At 41.5% G+C, this 22786-nt stretch overlaps 2 protein-coding genes across 3 annotated transcripts in view; one reads left to right on the top strand and one right to left on the bottom strand.

The window, feature by feature from the left end:
• Positions 1-22786, bottom strand: part of LIMS2 (LIM zinc finger domain containing 2) — a 32278-nt gene that overhangs the window by 4844 nt on the left and 4648 nt on the right. For both annotated transcript variants that reach the window (XM_018913079.3, XM_018913080.3), the window contains exons 2-9: positions 13575-13734; positions 12629-12695; positions 12181-12301; positions 3473-3622; positions 2474-2624; positions 1334-1426; positions 405-453; positions 145-220 (exon numbers count right to left, since the gene is read on the bottom strand). In XM_018913079.3, coding sequence (XP_018768624.1) covers positions 145-220; positions 405-453; positions 1334-1426; positions 2474-2624; positions 3473-3622; positions 12181-12301; positions 12629-12695; positions 13575-13734 — 867 coding nt within the window. The remainder of the gene's footprint in view (positions 1-144; positions 221-404; positions 454-1333; positions 1427-2473; positions 2625-3472; positions 3623-12180; positions 12302-12628; positions 12696-13574; positions 13735-22786) is intronic.
• On the top strand, positions 5456-12159 carry GPR17 (G protein-coupled receptor 17). Its single transcript, XM_009089235.4, has 2 exons — positions 5456-5665; positions 9577-12159. Exon 2 carries the CDS (start codon positions 9608-9610, stop codon positions 10637-10639), a length of 1032 nt encoding a protein of 343 aa, XP_009087483.1. The 5' UTR covers positions 5456-5665; positions 9577-9607; the 3' UTR covers positions 10640-12159.

The raw sequence follows: 22786 nt of genomic DNA, 5'->3' as shown, positions 1-22786 counted from the left end.
AGTGGAATTATAAGCACCTGTTCCCACAGAGAAAAGGTATATTGGCCTTCAGAGAGGCACAGGCTCACGGCTCCTCCAGGCTGATACCCTGCCTTAGGGGCAAATGTCTCACTCACGTGGTCCAGAACACAAACACTGACTTACTTGAGTGTGAGCTTGACATTGCAGGTGGAGCAGGAGAAGCAATTCACACACCAAGCCTTGTTAAGAGCTGATACCACTGCAAAAGTAAAAGCACCAAGTATGAGGAAACTGACTGATTGTTTAAATTCAGATTTAAATCCAAATTCAAATGAGGCCAGATGTGAAAACAAACACTTATCTTGCAACTGTGGGACTGCAACAGCTGCACTTACAAATGAAACAAGGACAGCAACCCAAAACAAGGAGAGAACAAATCTTACCATCTCCCTCTATCACGTGGCTGCAGTTGTAGCAGACATCTCCAAAGAGCTGCACAGAAAAAGAAATAAGAATACAAACTCATGTTGCTGACTACTCATGGTCCCCAAATCACACAGCTGGTGTGAACATTAAATACTAATAATCAAAGAATTCCCAGATACAGCAGTGCCCCCCAAAAATATACCAATTTAAGTCTTCTGAATAACTTCTCATACACTTGCCAAATAGTCTATGCTCCTTTGGATCTCATACCACTAAACACTACAAAACCTTTTTTGTTGATGCCTCACACTCTAGCACTGTTAGGGGATCTTAAAGTCCTGTGGAGAAGAAAGGATGGGTAGAGTATGATGCTTAGTGCAAACAAACATCTCCTGATGCTCAACTACAAACCCCAAAATAGAACTATTGCTAAAATACAGCTACTGTCAGAACAGCAACACTTTCCTCTTATGAGAGAGTTATTGATCTGACAGAAGAAAATAGCAAATCAAAACATTGTTCAGTCAAATCACACCAAAAAACAGGGTTTGATTGGGTTTTCTGTTTTGTTTTGGTTTTTTCTTAATTAATCTACTTTACTATGTTTTAGAAAACTTGTGCCCACAGAAAGAAGTAAAAGAAAAAGTCCACACAAATACATTTGAAGTAAAATCACAGGGATTTTAACCTCAGCCCACGGTCAGTGATTTTCTGCCAATGGCACAAATTAAAATCAGTGTCCCCAAGACATTTCTATTCTGTTTTCAGCATCACTTTTCTGCCAAGAAAAACTATTATTTTTCTGTTAAATCTGATTAATTTCTTAATATTTCATTGTATCTACAAATTCAGATTATGCAAAATCCGCATAGCTTTGCACATACAAAACATGAAAAAGCATTTGCCAGACACTACAAGTACCCACATCACAGATGGCTGAATTTACCTGATTATAGTGAGTCTCACAATAGGCCAGCCCTTTTTTCTCATAGTGTCGGTGCCCCAAGAATGGCTTCTCACACTTGGCACAAACAAAATGCTGTAAAAGAAAAAAAAAAAAAAAAAAACAAACAAACCAATATTCCATGGCAGGCAAAACAACTTTCCCATTACTGGGTAAAAACATGGCAATAAATCCTAGCTCAATACATGACACTTGATCACAGAACAGTTTGGGCTGGAAGGGACCTTAAGGCTCATCTGGCTCCAACTTGGCCTTGGACACTTTCAGGGATAGGGCATCCACAGCTTCTCTGGACAGCCTCTGCCAGGGCCTCAGGGCCTTACAGGGAAGAATTTCTTCCCAGTCTCTAATTTAAATCTACTTTTCATTTAAAGCTGTTACCTCAATGCTTTAATGAAGCACAGACAGGAAAGATCTTTATGGAAGGAAAAAAAAAAGGAGCTATTTAGTCTATTCATAGTGACTAAGAGTTGTATTAAGGAGAGTTGGAAGACCTGCTGGAAGGGCAGTCATCCTGTGTCTATCCTGATAGACTTGTGGATTTTATCTTGCTTGTTTCAGGGAAGAGAAGCAGGAACAAAAACATAGTTTGTATGAATACACCTCAAATGAGCAGCAACATCTCTCTCAGGTGAAGCCCTAAGAGGCATAAATGACTGAAACAAAGATGACTAAAAATTCAGAGCAAGTTGTGACGACTCAGCTGAAAGTTATAGAAACAATGAACTGAAAAGGCTTAAAAAGCAAGAATTGCTCAGCTTTCAGTAAAAATTCCAACCCTTATGTACCTGGTAACCCAAACTGGAGAGGATATATCTAAGTACATATTACAAAATATGAACATTTATTAGTAAATCAATGTTTTCAGTGAGGCCTATTCTGCAAGTATCATTAAGAATTTTAAAATTAAGTTATTACAGTTGTGAAAACAGCTTTCTTAGGAACCCTGCTGGCCCTGCTGTAACTCATTCACTCACAAAAAGTCAAGACAATCCCAAGCACAAGCAATTGAGTTTAGTCTGAATCCATGTATTACAGACCACTTGCATGTCTACAGCCTCCAAGCAGCCTGTTCCAGAGGAGCTGCTGAAGGAAGTTCCAGGTTCAGAAGGCCTCACTCACCTCGACGTGCCACTGCTTGCCCAGGGCGTTGACCACGCGGCCCTCGATGGGCCTGCGGCAGGCCCCGCAGATGGGGATGCCCATCTTGTCATGGCAGGGCAGGCAGTAGAGCTCCCCCTTCAGCTCCCGCGCCTCGGCCGTCAGCTCCTTCCTGCCAACACAAACCCAGCTGAGGGAGGGCACCGAGGGAAACTCTGCAGCACCCAGGAGGAAGTGCTGGAACACTAAACCTGAAAGTTAACTTGGGCAACATTCACACTACAGATACAGTCATTTTAGCTGGTGAAATACAGTTATTGTCAACTCATCTTTCTAAAAACTGCTTTCTCAGTTTGCCAGACAAGAAGGTATGCAGACCATCGTGTCTGCAGCTGGATACTCTCACAGACATACGAGGTGCACCTACATGGACACTCAACAGTGTCACGCTAAAACCTGAGGTATCCCTGAATGTGAGAGCTCAGGTACAAGAGCCATCCTAGCAATGCTCAACACTGAGACATTTACCTGCACTGTTACCCATTCTGGGGCAGTATTGTGCCCAGTTAAAATGCCTTCATGGTAAGTAACTCAGCTCAGACAGGTATCAGCACGGCAATGGACAGGGACACAAGACTGACACAGCTTATCAAGCCCTTTTTTTTTTTTTTTCTATCCAGGAATTCAAAGTGAAACTATTTTGGACAGCCTGGTAACTCCTATTTTTGGAAAACTCTACTATGGTAATCTGCACACAATCTTTCAGATAAATTTATGCCAAGGAATTATTTTCGCTTTCATTATAAACTATGTTAGAATAAGAGAATATTGAATGGCAAAATAAAACTAAAATTCCTGTAGTTTTTCCAAACTTATTTCAGTTTCTCCTCATGCAATTTCTATTTGCTCAACAATAACAATGTGAAGGCAGCAAAGTTTAGACCTTGGGAAAGACTGCACTGCTGACTCAACTGTTTGTCTCTCTCCTTTTCCATCAGAATTTACAGTATGGCAACGTACCCACAGTGGGTGCAGTTGAAGTGATCTGGGTGGTAGGAATCATTCCTAAACATCAGAGGCTGCTCATCAATTATCAAGTGGCATTTCTGACAGATGTACTTGCCCAGTCCCTTGGCTTTTTCACGGTTGTGGCATGGCCTGCACAGGTGCCTGGTCGAACAAAGTAAATGAAGGAAAATATTAAAAAACTCTTTCTCCAAAAAAAACCATATAATACATACTGTAAGAAGTACTTTATGTAACAGAACTGTCTTCTGAGGTCAGACTAAACATAATTCAGTTTGGTGTCCAGTGTTTCACACCAGTTGCACAGAGAAGAATGAGCATAAAGCAGTCACACAGTTGTATTTCCTTAGAAGACTACTCCAACATTCACTGATTTATGTGCCATTAGAGGTATCACCCAGTCATTCTTCTAGGGATCCTTTCCAACCCTCCAGATTTTTTCTGACAGCTGGGCAAGGAAAGGTGGCAACACACTATCTATAACTAATGGATCCAAACACAGCAGAGGCATTACAGCACCAGGAGGAAGTCAAGAAGAGAATAAAATGTATCAAACCAAAGTGCATTGCTTGAATGCCTTTTACCATGGCTGGATTCCTTAGTCTTCAGTATCTAAGAAAAACAAGAGACCTCTTGTTGCCTACAAATTCCTTTCACTCCTAAGTCAAAGAAAATTAAGAACCATGCAATTTTATGTGGTAAAAGCAACTGTATTCCTAGCACATGTTCTTGAACACATTACAAGTACACTTCAAAAAAGGCAGATAACCCAAATTTCTGGTACAAAAGCTCAGGCAAGAGCACAAAAAAAACTTGTGAAGGCTGATGGAAGGCACCAGTTTTATCCCAATACTTAGGAGCTCTGAGGAGAAGCTGTTGCCTATTACCTCTCCGTCTAGCTGCAACACTGTGGGCTGAGAAGAATTTATGGTAAAAGGAAAATGACAGAGAACAACTTCTGTGGGTTGCTCTGTCCCAAAACTAACAAGTCTGCTTCATTCCTTTCACTGTATCACTATGTCAAACACTCACTGAGATTTACAGGTCATTCTCAAAACACATCAGACAAAAGAAAAAGTTCAAATGCAAAGGGCAGATTTATGGATTAAGGAGCAGGTTCTTCACAGGGCCCCATCCAAAATTCTGCTCTGACAAATTATTTACCCTTAGATCTGTGAAATGAGGATAAGAACACAACACATGTTGTTGTGAGGCCTCAAACATTTATGATTCTCAGCTGGCAGGTGCCTGTCTAATTGCTAAGTATCATTATTATTCTCTCCAAATCTGAGTCCTTCTGTCAGCAAGTGTCTCTGCCCAGGGCTGGAAGCACTGTCCGCCCAGACAGAGTCCAGAAAAAGCAGACAGCACCCCATTATAAGGAAACACACAGCTGTGCTCATCTCAGCATAAAGGCATCAATTTTACTCAGCACTGTCAAATGCAGAGTAATTATACAGGGCTGGACATGGGGACCCCAAAGCAAGAGTCCTGAAAGAGACCCCTCTCATTCAGCTGAATGAGATGCCTTCAGCCATTTGCACTGATAAACCATTATCAACCCCCACCCCACTCACAAACCCTCTGCCCTCCCACAGACCCTCTCTTTTGGAAGCAAAGGGAAGTGCTGGACAGGCTAAGCTGTTACCATAGCAGCCTCCCCTCTCCCTAACCCTCTCCCCCTCCCCCTTCCCACCATTATGGAATTATCCCATTCTGAAGTGTCCTGTTGTGTCTGTTAATACTAGATTTCCCCCAAACAATGCATCTCTCCACCCTCCTAAAATAATCAGGGGACTCCAAGGATTCTGTGTTTAGGGCTGGAGGTTCAGTAGCAGCCTTCAGCAAGCACCATGAACACTGGCATATTCATGCAGGATACTCATATCTATACCAGCAGCCCCAGTGCCAAGAGCTCAGCTGGGATGAAGACTGCTCCTCAGTGCTGGGGTGTCCTCTCCCCTGCTCTGTTGTGTGACTGAGCTGATAATGTGCTATCAGAGCAAGGAGGACACTATATAGAGGGGCTCCCCTCTCTGCTCTCAGCAATTCTGCAACTTTGCACTCTCTTGGAATCATCTTGTTTGCTCTGCTGTTTCTACTTAGTTTGCTGTCATCAGAAGGAGTTCGTTGAGATATTTCCCAAAAGGACCCTATAATCCACCCACAGGACGGCACTGTAAAGAGGTAAGAGACCAACTTCTGCTAGTAGGAGCTTTTTTTTTTTTTTTTGGGAGCTTTCCTAATGGCATTAGTTTTAGCTGGTGCCAATGAGGAGCAGAACACATAATGAGGTGGATGAATATAATGGAAATGTCTGAATCTAAGAATAGGCAGCATTTTCCGAACTTCTAAGAATAATTTCCTCGTCTTTATGTCACTCCTTCAAAACAAAAAAGGTTTTCAAACTTTTGTACCTAATGCATATCCATTTGTGCCAGTTGTAGGGTATGTCTAGTGCTCTCTGACACTGCTTTGATGCTCACAATAACTACGTTATTCAGCTGAAATACAGGCTCAGCAGAGAGTGATTTTCAGGAGAATAACTTCAGTCAGAAAAGGACTATTTCTAATGAAAAGTACTTTGAGTGAAAGATAGACACTCATTTGACAAGACACTAAAGTCATAATCATAAAAATGCACAAACCAGTATAATCACACAAGAAACTGCTCTAGCTGAGAGCAAGAACAGGAATTTCTGATACCTACCACAAACTCTAACATACAGGTCAGTGGGCAGACAAAAGCTCCAAACTAGCCAGGTAACTGTGTTCATTGAGCTAAAGGTTTCTCCTGCTAGTTCTTTCCATTATTGACAGACAGAGCATCTGCTGAAAGAGTGATTGCATTATGTCCACACTGACAGCCTTGTGGATTGTTCTCTTGCTTGCTTCTGAGCAGAAGAGAAACAGGGCATGAAATATGGTCAGTGTGCATGCATGTATTTCAAATGAGCAGCGACCCCCCCATTTCAGCTCAGCCCTGGGAGGCCTGGGGTAATGGCTCCTTCCAGAACAGTGCTCTGTTCAGCAATACGTAAATCACTAAATATTCACGCAACACAACATCAAGAGTGCAGTCCAAGCAGAAATTACTGGATAATGAGCCAGACTCCTAAAGGAGTTTTCTGTTTGTGGAATGAAAGCCTCTTGCACCATACAGCTTAACAAAGACTACACATTATAAGTCATTTGTGAAGGTTTCTAGTTTGCTCTTAGCATTTATAGAGACTATAGGAATCCCAGTGATTTGTTTGTAAAAATAAAAAAACCTAAACACATTTATTTTAAATTTATAGGATAAACCCAAGGAGAATAGGAGTGGAATTGCAAATAACTGCAAAAGGCTTTCAACACCTTCTAGAGAACACCATGTCAGAGAATTATTACTTTTCTAAAGCTGTAGAATTTTGTTGAAAACATGTAAAGTCTAAAAATAAACCCAACAATTAATTCTAGTAACATACTGGCTTTTTTCTGAATCTACTCAAGTGCTACACCACTATTTTTACCCATTAACTAGAATTACAAAAAAAAAAAACCATTAAAGCTGTAATTAAAATTTCCTTTTAACTTAAAACATAAGCAAAATTAGAAAAAGGACCACTTCCTTTTTCTATAACTTCTAACCAAAAACTGGAAAACATCTCACTTCATCTTGCTCTAAAAAGTACATTAGATGACAGCAGCTCTCCTACGAAGGCCATCATTTGCAAACACTGAATCTATTTCAATTTTAGCTCTAAGCGTCTCTCTTCCTGACACTTAGCTCTGACATTCTCCTTTCTACTCCAACACACAGCAAACTCAATGCTGTCATCAGGGGGATAAAACTCTCAACTTTGAAGTCTTGCCTATTCTAAGTCTGGCACTGACGGGCAGTTGAATCTGAATTTCCAAGATCTGCCTTAGGAAAGCAATTCAAATGAACTGGCTCAGTGTACCATTCTGTTAAACCCTTAATAATCAGCTAGTAAACAGAGAAAAGTCTGCTAACTCCTTCACTTTGGGAATTGATTTAAAGCATTATCAGTAAGACAAGAGCCATCCCAGTCTGTTCCATCAGACAATCCTGGTTTCTGCTTTCTCAGCTGCTCCAAGCCAGCATTTACTGCTTGCTCAGGTGTCACAACCATGGACACAGCCAATGTTCAGCCATAAGACTATCCCTGGAGCTGTGTACACAAAGGTCACCGATCTACACTTTTTGATAAGCACCATCATAAATTAACAGCCTGTAAAAAGGAATGGTCTCACAGGTTTCTCTTTTGGTATGCAACAGAAAAATACATATTTAAGCTAATTCCACCCAGAGAGGACAAGTATGTGAGTCAATGTTACTATCCCATTCAAACTTTAAACTCTAGGGTTCAAGAATACTTGCAGGTTTTACTTTGTAAAGGACAAATGAATAATATAAACAAAAACTGTGGTCTCATCTGTAAACTTGTAACCTTCATAAAAAAAAAAAAGGGGCATTTTCCTTTTGTACGTAAAAGCACAATTTCACAAGTATTTTTACAGATAAGGACAAAAGGGCTGTACAGTCTTCCTTGCACATGCAATTGCAAGTAATGGCAAGACAGCAACTTGTTATAAATACTCAAATCCAGAAGTGTATCCAGGCAATGCATGAAGTAAGAAGGGCCCTCTGTGGCCATAGGAAGAACTTCAAATTTCTGAATTTCATCCAGTCTCCCTGCTGTTGACTTTGTCTCTTCAACTGTGAACCACACAGAAGTGATCCAGCACACTTGTCTCCAGTTACTCCAGTTTTCTGTTCACCTGAAATTACCAGCAGCCAAAATAAACATACTAATTACCTTGGAATTTTCTTCCATTTTCCAATATATTTGCCCTGAATCCCATTTCAGTTCTCTATGATCCCAATACTTTTGTGCATCTGAAAAATGCCCAAAAATATTGGGGGAGCTGAATGCAGTGCATAATGGATGTATTTAATGATGTACTGAATACTTTGGAGAAATGGTCGGTCAGTACAAAATGCAAGGGTGAACAAAGTGGAGGTACTGCTGCACAGACTCTAACACTTCTGAGGAATCCATGTAATAGAGACAATGCTGGAATTTCAGACTACCTGCATTTCCCTACCACCTAAACCCACAGACAAGCAACATATAAAAAGCCATGGGTAGGTGCTCAGAAAATCCTATCACACTTCTTGTTGATGCTGTTCAGGACATTGCAAACAGAGACTGGCAAAGCTAAGAGCAGTTTTGCTAAGCTTCTACTTGGAAAAGGCCCTGGATAAACTATAGTGGAGCTCAGGCTTTTGAGGTAGGAAAAGAGAGAGGTGTGGTGGAAGAGAAAAGCTGCAGGGAAGGATGACACTTTGAGAGGTGACTGACAGCATGGGCATTACTTAAAATCTTCCCTGAGTCAATTGAGTGGCAAAAGGTCTTGCTACCCATCTGAAAAGGTTCCTCCTATATAGGAAGTAGGTGCATTTGCCTTAAACACAGGACTTTAAACTAAAAAAATGCTCAAAGGTTTTCAGGTGCCCTGTGTTTTTTTTTAATAACAGCAGTATTTGACCTGTCTTTTATCTCTTTTAAAGACAAGACAGATATTCCAAGACAGATATTCCAGATATTCACTGTTGTAAGGTGATCTATTCTAGATCACCTTACAACAGATACCCGTGCTCAGAAAAGCTGAGTCATCAGGAACTCCAAAGTCCTGAATCAGGCTTTCAAATTGAAATATGGCAAATACTTTCTAGTAAGATATACAGAACTCACTCCTACGCCTCTTAACCAGACACACAAGCATCACAGTACCTGGTTATAAAACTGACCTCAGCACAGGCTGGAGACAAGCTCATCACCAGCTAGCCAGCTCTTCATTGGGGCTCCTTCCATGGGAATTGCGGCTCTGGTAAACCCAGCTGCATAGAGGGTATTCAGAATTCTAATATAATGTTTAAATTCAGACTGACCTGTCATACCAAACACTGATGCTAGCAAACAGGAGACATTGCTGACTTTCATGTATAGGTTTTTCAGGTTTTTTTCTGTTATGTTTTCCACAAATCCAGGCTCTTCTGTAATATAATGTCTCAATTCTTTCACATTTAGGGCTTTTTCTTCTTCAGAACTGTGGGGAAAAATGAACGGGCCTGCAGCTTCAAGCCTGCTCTTCAACTGCTCAAATCAATCAAATTTCAGTTTGGAAACATCAGAGCAATGTGGCAAAGAGACACACCTTGAGAACATGATTTTTGCCACTTTCTACTTTCTGGATTTCATCCTGGCTTTCGCTGGCAATGCCCTGGCTCTTTGGCTTTTCATCCGGGACCAGAAGTCAGGCACGCCTGCCAACATCTTCCTGATGCATCTTGCTGTGGCTGACCTGTTCTTTGTGCTGGTACTCCCCACCCGGCTGGTGTACCATTTTTCTGGTAACCACTGGCCATTTGGTGAGATCCCATGCAGACTCACTGGCTTCCTTTTTTACCTCAACATGTATGCCAGCATCTACTTCCTGATGTGCATCAGTGTTGACCGTTTCCTGGCCATCGTGCACCCGGTGAAGTCCATCAAGCTCCGCAGGTCCCGCTATGCCCATGTGGCATGTGTCTTTCTGTGGGTCATCGTTGGGGTGGCAATGGCACCTCTGCTGCTCAGTGTGCAGACTGTCCAGATGAAAAACACAACTGTCTGCCTGCAGCTCTACAGAGAAAAGGCCTCACGCCACGCCCTTGTGTCCTTAGCAGTGGCATTCACCTTACCCTTTGTGACTACTGTGACTTGCTACTTACTCATCATCCAGAGCCTGAAGAGTGGGAACAGAGTTGAGAAACATCTGAAGGAAAAAGCTGTCAAAATGATCATCATGGTCCTGATGATCTTTCTAATTTGCTTTGTGCCTTACCATGTCAATCGCTTCATTTATATTCTCCATTACAATGGGAGCAGAGCTTCCTGTGAAACGCAGCGTCTCCTGGCCCTCAGCAACCGCATCACCTCCTGCCTCACCAGCCTCAACGGGGCCTTCGACCCCATCATGTATTTTTTTGTGGCTGAGAAATTCCGTGAGGCTTTGTGCAATCTGTTTTGTATTAAAAAGACCATAATGCTGCCTCAAACATATGAGGGTAAGACAAATGAAAGCTCACTAAGTGCTAAATCTGAACTGTGAACATGACTCTTGTCAGCGTCAGTGCTTCATCTTAAGAACACTCTCTTCCACCAAAATCAGCTGAGAGCACAAATATGCAGCAAGACAGTCCAACCAGAGTCAAACTCATCCTGAGAAGGGAAGTTCTGTTGTTTTTATGGGGCTGCCATTAACAAGAGCCCCCTTGACCATAGAGAACACGTGTATTAGTGTTGCTGAAACTGCAAACAGAAGGACAGTTCTTCTGGTTTCCAAGAAATGAAACTGAGGGTTGAGCACTTAGGAATGAACCCAGCCTGGATAGGAATTAAGATAGAAAAGATTCCTAGCTTTAAGATGGTTTACAGCTCTTTTTTGTGATTTACTCCTTTACTATGGATAAGACTACTCCTTCACTACAGACAAAGTAGGGATTATCATTATTCTTATTGTTACAAATTGCATCCAGCAGAACATGCCTGGGAGTGACAGGCAGACTAGGGCAGACCAGGTACAATGAAAAGGGAAAAAACTCACAAGTTTCCAACAAGTATTTACCATTGAAAACTGCTTCAATGCTATGGATATAAATACTACAGGAAATCATGTGACAGGTGAAACATATTGTTACAGAGATACACACACCTATCTCCCTGCTATGCTTTAGGAACAAGTTCCTTACCATTTTAGATTTGGTCCACAAATTACAAAATCAAACATACTTTATCCTGCTTGAACTGCTTTTATCCTGCTTCCCCAAAACACCCTAAGTGCTATTCCAGCAGCCCATTCTAGCAAAATGAGACGCCAAAAGAAAATCAATTATACCCAGCTCAAAAAACTAAGGCACAGAGGTTGCAAGCAGTATGAAAAATAAGAGGGAGCTGAGAAGACTCCCTGCTGGACAGATACAAGTATATGACCTTTTCTTCCTCCCTTCACCATTTAGTTAGTGAAAATATAAACTCTAGGAAACTACTAGGCTTTGCTCATAATATATGAAAGCCTAAAATTAACTCTGAATTGTGCAACACTGCTAACTGCTGGACTGTTTTATTTTCTTATACTGATAGCTTTTGTATAAGCTCTCTTTTGTGTTTTTATTTCTTGTTTCTGGATTAAATGCATTAATCGACCTCTAGGATTCATTTTGTATTTCTGCATTTAAAATAAATGATTTCTGAAGACCAGTGGAATCCCAGGCTGAAAAGACTTTGCTGTAATCATTGTGTTATTCTTTTGGCCTTTTGCTACATCTTGATTTCCTGCTCAGAGGCTTATTGATAAACAGCCTGCCCAAGATCACCTAATCCCTTTTTCTCACTTATTATGCAGCCTTCTGTCTGAAATCCCTTTCTCTTCCAGAACATATTCACTAGCCACTAAAATTTGAGTTTCTTGTTGGAAACAAGAACATGTTTCATTGGATGAAGAACTTCTCACCTAACAAGTTATTCCTAAAGTTTCTTCTGTACCTTTTCAAGCTTTCCTTCTCAATGTAAAACTAACTGACCACCCTTTGCATCTCACAGCTGTATCAGTAACACACTGATAAAACTTTCTGACCTCCTGCTCCCTCTTACCTGCCAGCATTCTTCACAAAGCCCAGGTCAGCCAGGGTTACATCACAGAGCTCGCAGCGGAAACATTCTGGGTGCCAATTGTTGTTCATTGCCTTGATAACACGCCCAGTAATGAACTCACCTGCAAAAGGAAACCATGAGATGCATGCAGAAAACAGTCTTATCAAAATCTACTGTCCTTCCCAGTCCTTCCACTGTAATTCCATAATTACTATTACAGTCTAACTTTGAAAAAAAAAAAAAAAAACAAAAAAAACAAACACTTCTTGCCACAACCAAAACAACCCAAAATCAATGCTGGTATCATGCTTTGTTCTCACTGAGAACTCTTGACTCCTTAAAGCAACCCCAACAACCCCAGCCCAAGGCTGGATGTCCCAGCAATGCTGCAAGGTTTGCAAAGCACTGCATTTTTTACGCCCTGATGTTGATATTTGCCACTTCTTACCACATTCCCCGCAGCATGGAGCAAACAGCATCTGGAAGTCATGCTCACAGTACTTCCTACCTTCAAACTGCAAACAAAACAAGAGAGAAGGAGCCCTCATGGATAACTGAACTACTTTTACATCTTGACAGTGCAGCATGATTTTCCATTAATATAACAATTTAGTCAAGGTCAGTCACATTTTCCAGTTTTAGCCCCCCCCCACACCTGTTTTTCAACTTCTAAAGGTTCTCATTAAAGAAATACTCACATATAGCTTGGCCTCATGGTGAATTTGCACAGTTAAATTAATAGCAATGCTGCCACAAAGATGGTAAACATCCTGAATACCCCAATCTTTTTATTATAGTTGTCTTCAATTTCATTTTTGCTTTAGTTTAGTTCAGAACTACTGTTCCTCCTACACGAGGCTAAAACACATGTCAAAACAAAATACAGCAAGTTTAAACCAATGTGTTATTCAAAATATGTGCTTGAGCATATTCTGTATAAAAACTCAACCTAGCTTTTAAATGGGTTCACTGATTACAGTTGCCCAACTGGAATAGTTTAGTACAATGTGTCTAAAAATATAGACAAAAAATCACTTTTGTCTAATGAAATATTAAGGCCAGGTTGGACAGGGCTTTGAGCAACCTGGTCCAGTGGAGAGTGGTCCTGCATGATGATCTGTAAGGTCCCTTCCAACCCAAACCATTTTGTGATTCTGTGATGATTAACAAAACACTTTTTATTTTCTTTTTAAAATGTGTCTTACCCAAAGAGCAGCTTTTGCTGTTACCAAAGGAATACATGAGAAGGAAAAAAGGGAAATTAAGCTGGAAGCTCCTCAAAAAAACAGCAATAAATATTTAGGGCTAAGAAATTAAACACGCAAGAAAGCTGAGAATTCCTTGCATTTTACCAGAGCTATCTCTCTTCTCCTGCAAGCAGCCTGAGAACTCACCTCATAGAAGAGTCCCTCTGGGAACTGCCGGAAGCACTGGGCACAGACAAAGCAGCTCTCGTGGTACAGCTCCCCATTGCTGTTCACAATCCTCTCAGCAGGGTCGAACCGCGCCTGGCAGCGCTCGCACACGGCGTTCGCCAGAGCATCAGACATGTTACTGCAATAAAGGCAAGAGCAAGAACATTTACAAACACAACACTCCAGCTGCTTCAAACTCCCTTTTACATGAAAAGCAAAAACACCAATGAGCCATTGACATCAGTTAGAAATAAGGTTCTGACAACTCATACGTGGCAGATGAGGTCAAGTAACAGATGTACCTATTACTTTTGGCTACTTCACCAAAATTTCACCCCATTACATCATCCTGCTAATAGCTCATAGCAAATACCCACAATTTTTCACAAACCAGCAGTTTGGAGAGCAGCAAACCCAATGATCCTGACTTCTTGGGCCTTCTGGTCTCAGGGTATGGATTTCCTGATGTGTAGTAAGCACTGATATCCCACTGCACTCTCCCCTTCACTGTCAGCAGTAACAAACCATTTCCCGCTCTATAGGACCCATCCTCCTGACAAATTAGTTCAAACTGTCAAAGTGGTACAAAGCTATGGGCAGGGAGAAGTCCCTCTAGCTGGCATGCCCAACACCTCAGCTTCATTTCCTCAGAACATGAGGCTAAACCCCCCTCAAGCCACACTTAAAAATCACATAACATTTCCTCGACCTACCCTAGAATAAGGAATCACCCTAATATCACCTACAAAGTTTTCATGCACATGTGCAAACCAGGAGGGAAAAATTATCAGGTACATCTCAGTTTCTTGTTGCAGTGTGACCAGACTATCCAAAAAGTGTAAAACCTCAATATTATTACACCTTTACAGTTATAGAAAAATTGTTTTATGTCTTCTGGAAACCTTTGGAATTCCATGATTGGAAAGACTACAATTTTTATAGGTAGAAGTATAAAAAATTGCTACCATGTTAAAAACAAAAAATCTCCAAACTATTTGTATAGTACTTTTCCTGAGATAGGTAATGTATGCATAAAATGAAAGACAGCTTGCTTTACAAGGCTTTTTTCTTTCTTTTTAGATTCAAACTTAATCTGAACTGATTTTCCACTGTTAATGTTGCTCAACAATCCAACATGCTAGTCTCCCCACCTCCTCATGGAGAACAGTAATTCAAGAAGCTTTTCCAGGAGCAGAAGATCCACTTTCCTCTGGTCAGAGGCATGCCTTCCAAAACCAGGCCACTGTCTGCATTCCAGGACTTCGTGCCCTGAGTACAACTGGAATGAGCAGGGAGCAGCCTCAGACTTCTGGGGCAGCACATCCAGCCTTGACTCCAGCTGCCTGAGCTGAGCCAAGTGTCTCTCCTCTGCAGAGGGGACACCTAGGGCACATCCTAGGCTGTGACCTAGAGCCACCCCTCAGTAAAACCAGACTTTCTTTCTACACTGCAAGTCCAAAGGAGGCAAAAACCAAGACAGACCCCAATAGTTTCAAGAATGGAGCACCAGTTTAGCAAAAATTTGTTACAACTCGTTTCCTTCTTGCAGTATGAAAGATACGTAAAAAAAAGACATGGACTGGAATTAGGGACAAGAGGAAATCCTTGAGATCACACGTTAAAAAATATTTTTTATTCTGACAAAGTACCAAGGGAATGGGTCAACACAAAAACATCTGTGTTTGCAGCAAAGCCAACACCTAATTGGCTTGGTTTTCAGTCACCACTCTTCCAGCTACACCACACAAATCTGTACCAGGACTTGAAAATACAATCTTCAAGTACTTTTTCCCTGTTGAAAAATTCAGTTTCTAAATTCCAAGACTTGAGCTAGCCAACAGCCAAGATTAATAAAGACTGATGTCATCATAGTGAAAAATCTCCTCTAAGAAAAAAACCAGGCAAATCTACAAGTATTACACTTCAGACACTAACAGCAAAACACCATCTTGTATCTGTCGGGTTTTTTCCCATATAAAAGTGAAGTCAACAAAAAAAAAAAAAAAAAAAAAACCAAAAAAAAAAAAACAAAAAACAAAAAAACAAAAAAACAAAAAAAAAAAAAAACAAAAAAAAAACCAAAAAAACACAAACCACCCTAATTTTCTTTCTTTTTTTTTCCTCCAGAGGGACCCACCACTGCCAGTATCAACATGCAGGATGAACTCTGCTAGAGCAGCCACCTCCGCAATGCATTTCACAACAACTCAAGCCTGCAACCAGCACAGCTGCGCCACGTTCCTGCCTGAAATGCACTGCAGCTGTGACACTGCACACCAGCCACTGAAATGCACTGCAGCTGTGACACTGCACACCAGCCACCCCAGGACGGATTCCCACAAGTCCCACAGCTCTCCTGGTAAGAAAGATAATGATGACATAGGGACTCCCCTGATGTTTATGCTGCTCAAGACAAGATTTCCTCAAAGGCATAAGAAAGATGGCTGTGATACAGTCTGAGCTGTCCACCCAAATGAGGTAATGAATGTGACTCATTATGCAAATGAGAGAAACTATTAGTCCAGGAAAATATAAATGAAAGAACCACTACAAAAAATAACAACTCAGTTCTCTGCCTCAGCTGAAACTTTTGGGAAGAGCCAGACTGCAGGAGTCAAGTGAAGCACATCAGCTCCTGACCAATGTATCTCCTGTAATGCAAACCAGCAGCTGTGGCTCTTTGACAATCCACACCAAGAGTTTTGCATCCTTGCTCTTTTCCCATTTTTAACTCTGCATCCGTTTTCACTTAAGACATTCTATTGTTTTGCACTCAAGCTACAATTTGCCACTTCAGCATTGCCCTAAAGATATGACTTTGCATTTATTCAAATGTTTTACTTTAATATTTGCCAATTTCTTAATTTCCCTCGAGTACACACCCCTGTACACCCTCTTGTTTATACAAAACCAAGCATTTTTTCAACTAGCTCAAGGTTAAAATTAACCAAAGTTGGAAGGAAGAGGGAGCACCTTGCTAATTCACAGCAATTTTATGGTTCAGTTTACTACACTGCTGCAAAAGCACTTCTGCTGGCAGCACAAGGAAAGGAAGAGTAACACCACAGCCATCCTTTTGAAAAGTTTGACTTGCTGTGCCACTCATCAGATATGTACTCCCAATCGTTCCCACAAAGGACAGTCCCCAATATAAAGTGTTTCTTCTATTCTGTTTGCTCACTGATTTTCTGCTATTCAGTAAAATAAAGAATCTTCCTCTGTTTTAACAATAAACTGGTGACACAAAGACAGGAAAAGGCTGTTAAAACGCGATGAGATCAGCATCCTGAAGTTATCCTGTCCTGCACAAACCCAAAAAATAGCAGCATTGAAACAATGCTTTTCCCAATCTTTCATCAGTAGGTGCTGTATCTTTAACAGATCATCTTTGACAAAGTACCTGATTTACAGAAATTATGTTTTTACCATTATAACTAGGTTTCTCATGCTTTTGACTTCTCAGAAGTATTTACTCTAAAGTACCAGCATAGACCTTGAATGGGAAAAAAAAAAAGGAACAAATAAGAGAAACAAAAATTCCTTCTTTAAAAGAAGTGGACAGTATCTAGGAGACCCATTCTGTGCCACAGCTACAAACAGTACAGGAATATTTGAAAGCATTTTACCTCCTTCTATCACTGAAGTCAATATTACCTTTGTTTGAAAACATTTGTTCACAGGGATCTATCACTGGTGACAGATTAAGGAAAAAGAAGCAAATATAATAATTCCACTGTTAAGAGATTAGAAGAAGAGCTCCAGCCTTCATCATCATCATTCATTATCTTAAATGTGGCTACAAGACAAAATGAACCAGACACTGGACAATCAGGAGAACAGATGAACAGCCTCAGAAGGAAAGGAACTGCAGGAGTGAGGAGCACTTCTGCCAGAAAAGCCCAGTCAAAAAAGTTCTTTAATTGGTTTCAAAAGCTTTTTGACTTAAGTGTCACAGAGAGTTCTTCTTCATCACAATGCTGAATGAAGAATTGCTTCAATAGTGACCCAAAACCTTGCAGATACTACAAAAAGAAAGCAAGACAATACTTGGAGATACAAGAACCCAGGGCATTATCCAAACCTCATCAGAGAGCAAAACATTTGCTGGGGAACCCTAAAAATGTGTTTTCTGCTCATTCTGGTTTACCGTAGGAGCAAGTGTATACAGAAAATACCACAATATGATTATATTTCCAGTATGTATGCACAGACAGATATGATAAACTGAAAGAGCTATCACCACTTGTTTGTGTCACAGACATCAGCAGCCAAGACAAAACTGAGAGCACTCCAGGAGAGGGGATGGTTCCTACCCCATAGCACAGCTGAGAATTAGTCACTTAAAGCCCTCAATGTTGACAAAGATCCAAATGAAATCTGCTGGGACAATACCAGACTGTTTGATTAATTTCACATATAATGACTAATGCAAAGACAAAAGAAAGAGGAAGGGTGTCAGTTCATGAACTAGTGCTGAAAAACAGCCCCCAGCTACCCTTATCATTCCAAAAATCTCTTAGCTATAATTCACTTATCTAGACAACTTTCCCAAACTGAATTAACTTCTTTAGTATGGTTATTATTAAACTTGTCATAAAATGTTGGAAAAAAACTATGTCCCATTCGTTCAATGCATGATTTGTTGTGCATTTGATAAACTATGTGCATAGCTTAGCATTTTCAGCATTTCTCCTTATGCTTGCATTGAATTTTCAGTTCATGCTAAATACTTTTTCACTGACTAAATAAGAAATGAATAGTTTCTCTCAGTATATCTTTCTTGATCATGCCATCCCGAGACTCTCTTGTGAAATAAACATTTTTCTTTCTTATTTAGAACACAGGGATAACCATAATTAAGAAAAACATACAAATGCAACTTATGGTCACAATATGGAAAAAACCAACCTCTCCTTGGGCCTACCAGCAACAACAATTTTCAATTGAGTAGAAACTGGAGAAGTTAAAAAATAAAAACCCTGCACATATTGCAGCTAAGGCCAGAGTACAAGGTCTGCATGGCTGACCTGCAGGAAGCTGCAGTCAGGCAGACTTTTGAGACCAGCAGCAACAAAAATCTCTTGGTATTCACACAGAAAAAAGTCCTATGCCATGGAAACTTGGGAGTCCCTCTCAACACCAAGACATACTTATTGCCAGTAAATGATGACCATTACTTGTAAAGACATACAGTTAGCATGGTTCACTCAGCCCAGGTAAATATCAACATAAAGAAATGTACAGGTTTTAAATAAAATATTCCTCTTACACAGGAAAACCACCCTCTTACTATCAAGCATGTACCACTTCATCCAGAATATCTATTTGAGAAAACTCCTTATGGACATTAAATCTTACTCCACTCCCACTAGCTCAAAGGAGCTTAAATGTGATGTTTACCAGCACTGACAACACAAACATTCCCCACACATATTCACCAATTATCTCCAACTAGCAGCAGCACTACTGCTGGATTACTCTCCCTTGCCTGAATAAAGGACAGAAACTATCAAGGCCTATCAGGAAGGGTAAGCAAAAATTATCACTAGCTCCAAATCCATATATAAAATAATTCAGGAGAGAAAATCTCAAAGGGCTTAAAATTATCAGCACTGTGACCTGATTGATGAAACCAAAATATATTCGCTCTATGTTTACTTTGCTTAGAGAACTGTGATGTGAAAAACATACTCAGTTTACTTGTACATCTGCTTTTTCAGAGCTTTTCCTTCCTCTCACTGGCCTCTTCCGTGCTTCTCACTTTTCCTGACCAGCACTGTCTCCCCTTCATGGCATCACTATTTCCTTCATCTCCTTGTTAGCCCCCTCCTCATTAAATTTTCATACATTCACACCCACAGCTTCTTGTAGGAAAAATAAAAAGTTTACTAAGTAACTAAGAGCTATTAGCTAAAGAGAAAACAGCAGGAAAATGAGGGTTTTAGTGAGGGATGCACAACTCACATTGAGAGGCCAAACTAATTCCTCATGTCCAGGTTAACATCAGGCCTTCCTACTAAGAAAAGTCTAAAATTCAGAACTGACTGCTATAAAAAGAAAATTATTTTTCCTGGATGCTCACTACTCTCTCCAGCGACTCAGACTTCAGATCCCATATTGCTGCTGCAGCTCACAGTTCTCCCACAATACAATAAACTAACTTTGATTTAACTCCTGCTAATTTACAGCCACAGCATATATTGCAGTTGAGACAGCCAATACACAGAGTATCACAATTTCAGAAAGCTTCAACCCATACAGAGTAACACCTCACCTCTTCAGAAGGCTTGAGGTATCTGCCAATACAGAGTAACATCATGCCAGGTCAGAATGCTGCAAGTTCTGCCCTCCTTGTTCTTTAGCCCAGCCTTTTATCCCCTCCTGTTAATGCACTGCACCTGTGTGCCCTCTGCTCCCTTTGGTGGTTGGTCAGTGCCCCTGGGCACTCCATGGCTCATTGCTGTCAGTGCTGCTCACAGCTGTAGCCCATTAGGGATGAGGTTTGGCCATTACCACAAACTGTGTACCTACAATTTACCACCTGCACAAAATTAACTAATGAAAATTCAGGAGTAAAATTGTAATGTGAGGTGTGGAAAAAGTAATGATCATATCAAGCAATGGAATTGTCTGGACAGATTTAAGAAGCTCTGGTTGACATGTTCTTATGAAGCAGTTACAGTTGAAAGCTTTGGTTTCTGAAGCTGGATTGGAGTTATTTACAAAATCTAAAATCAACAAGCTTGCTATTACGAGTACAGGTAAAAAATTGACTACTGAACCCTAAAATCCAAAGACTGATTTTTATCAACATTTTGAAAAAAAATTCTGCATTTCACCCTTTTTTTGCTCCCACAGTGCCCAAATGCTTCACCATTAACAACACTAGCACTGTCACAGTTTAACACTGGCCAAACACCAGGCACCCAAACAGTCGCTCACTCTCCCCTGCTACAGCTGGGCAGAAGAGAGGAAAAAAATTAAAGAAAGGGTTCATGATTTGAGATAAGAACTGGGAGTAAACACTCTGAGGGCAAAACAGCCTCAACTTAGAGGTACTAAGTGAATTTCTTACTAAAAAAGTGAAAGGAGGATAATGAGAAGTAAAATAAGCCCTTAAAACACCATTCCCCCCCCCAACACCTCCCTCCTTCCCATGGAGAGTGCAGGGACACAGGGCATGGGGGTTTTGGTCCGTTCATCACCCGTGGTTTCTCTCACTGCTCAGGGAGAGGAGCCACTCCCCTGTGAGACCGTGGGGTCACTTCCCACAGGAGACAGCTCTCCAACGTGGCTCCAATCTCACATGCAGCAGTCCTCCCAAAACTGTTGCAGCATGGGACACTCTTCCACAGGGTGCAGTCCTCCTCCAGCTTGGAAGCAGGTCCCCCTCTCTCCACCAGGTCCCCCAATGGATCACAGCCTTCTCCAGGCCTCCACCCGGTCCAGTGTGGGCACCTCTCCCATTGGCTGTGGGTGGATCTCTGCATCCCATGTGGATCCCCACAGGCTGTGGGTGGATCTCTGCATCCCCCGTGGATCCCCACGGGCTGTAGGAGCACAGCTGCTTCACCAAGGTCCTCGCCACAGCCTGCAGCAGAATCTCAGCTCCAGCACCTGGAGCCCCTTCTCCTTCTCCACTGACCTTGGTGTCCACATTGTTTCCCTCACGTGTTCTCACTTCCTTCTCTTCTCTGGCTAGAAAAATCTGTGCCCCACTCTATCTTGATATTCCTCTTCAATGTTATCACAGAGACATTACCAATAGCTCTAACTGCCCCAGCCTCAGCCATGTCCATCTTCAGAGCCATCAGGCACTGGCTCTGCCAAACATGGCGGAAGCTTGCAGCAGCTTCTCACCGAAGCCACCTCTGTGCCCCCCCCCCCCCACCAAAAACAAGGCCATGCAAAACCAACACAAGCAGTAATGCTGGTTCTGAACAGTCCAGCACAGAAATGGGAAAGGTTCTCCATTGTTGCCTTCCTGTTATTGTTAAAAACTGAAAGCTTTCTCATCAGGAAAGTCCTTCTTAATCTACTTAGAAATGAAAACAAAGCTACCTCATCCCCTCAGGCTCTGCGCCAACAATTCTCACTTTAAATAAAGCAGTCCCACTACCAGAACCTAAAATCTATCAAATCCTGGAAAATGCTTTAACAATGCCATTCCCTTCATCTTGGAGACATACCCACGAGTCCCAGCAGCCGTGTCTGTCCTGCTGCTCAGCAGTGACCCTGTGCCGCTCAGGCGATCCTGCCGGCGCTGGTAAAGCTTGGAGGCTGCCAGCCCCCGGAGCCTGAGGCCAGCCATGGCACCCCCGGCCCCTCCGCAGGGGAATGCAGGGACACAACTGGAGCAACACCGGCAGCACGACACTCAGTGAGTCACCTTCCTTTGGGCTGTTGCGTTTACATTTTAGAAGAGCTGAAGCAGGATGCATAGACACCCCATCAAGCACTGCCTGTCTGCCATTCTGCCACATTCTTAAAGATCTGACAGCCTCTTTCCTGTATTCCACTAGGAATTATCTACTTAATGCAGCACACAAGGGGCTACATCAGCACCTCATTCTTTCCTAGCCTTGCAGAAAGCATCTGCATAAATGTCACAACTGAGGTAAAAAAAAAAAAATCCTGAGATTTCACATAATTAAGACACTTAAATCAAGAAAATTTTCTGATCAAAGCCTAGCGAAATGGAGAAAGGCAAAGCAGATTCCTAGAGCTCTTGATAGCAAACACTACAGTTTACTGCAGATCAGTATCTGACCCTGGCATCTCCAAGCACATCCCTGCAGGCTGCTGTACTACACCATGTCCTAAGATACTGTAAACAACAGAGCTGTTCCTTCCATTTGGACAAAGCATATTCCAAGAAACAAGGTTGCAAACACTTCTGCTCTCCGGACTTATTGCAGCCGCTCACAGCAGAGGGTCAGGAAGCAGGGAGGAAGAACATACTTGGCATTCCAGGCTCCAGAGCTCTCTGGCCTTCAAGCATTACCATGAAAAATATCCTAAGAGTTATTATTAACAAATTACTTTTTAGTATATTGTAAGAAAACAAAAGGGGAGGGAAAGGGAGGGGAGAGGATTTTTGTAGCATGAGCATGAAATACAGCTTGGCAAGTTACAGAGGAAAAAAATGAGAGGACTGATGACTTCATGAGTTCTAAATTAATATTTACGAG

This window comes from Serinus canaria, chromosome 9 (genome assembly GCF_022539315.1).
Source record: "Serinus canaria isolate serCan28SL12 chromosome 9, serCan2020, whole genome shotgun sequence".
NCBI lineage: Eukaryota > Metazoa > Chordata > Aves > Passeriformes > Fringillidae > Serinus > Serinus canaria.
The sequence above is the reverse complement of the archived record's forward strand: the minus strand, read 5'-3'. Positions and strand labels throughout refer to the sequence as shown.

Coding starts and splice junctions, on each gene's coding strand:
- GPR17 (XM_009089235.4), top strand. CDS start 9,608: ATGAACGGGCCTGCAGCTTCAAGCCTGCTCTTCAACTGCTCAAATCAA.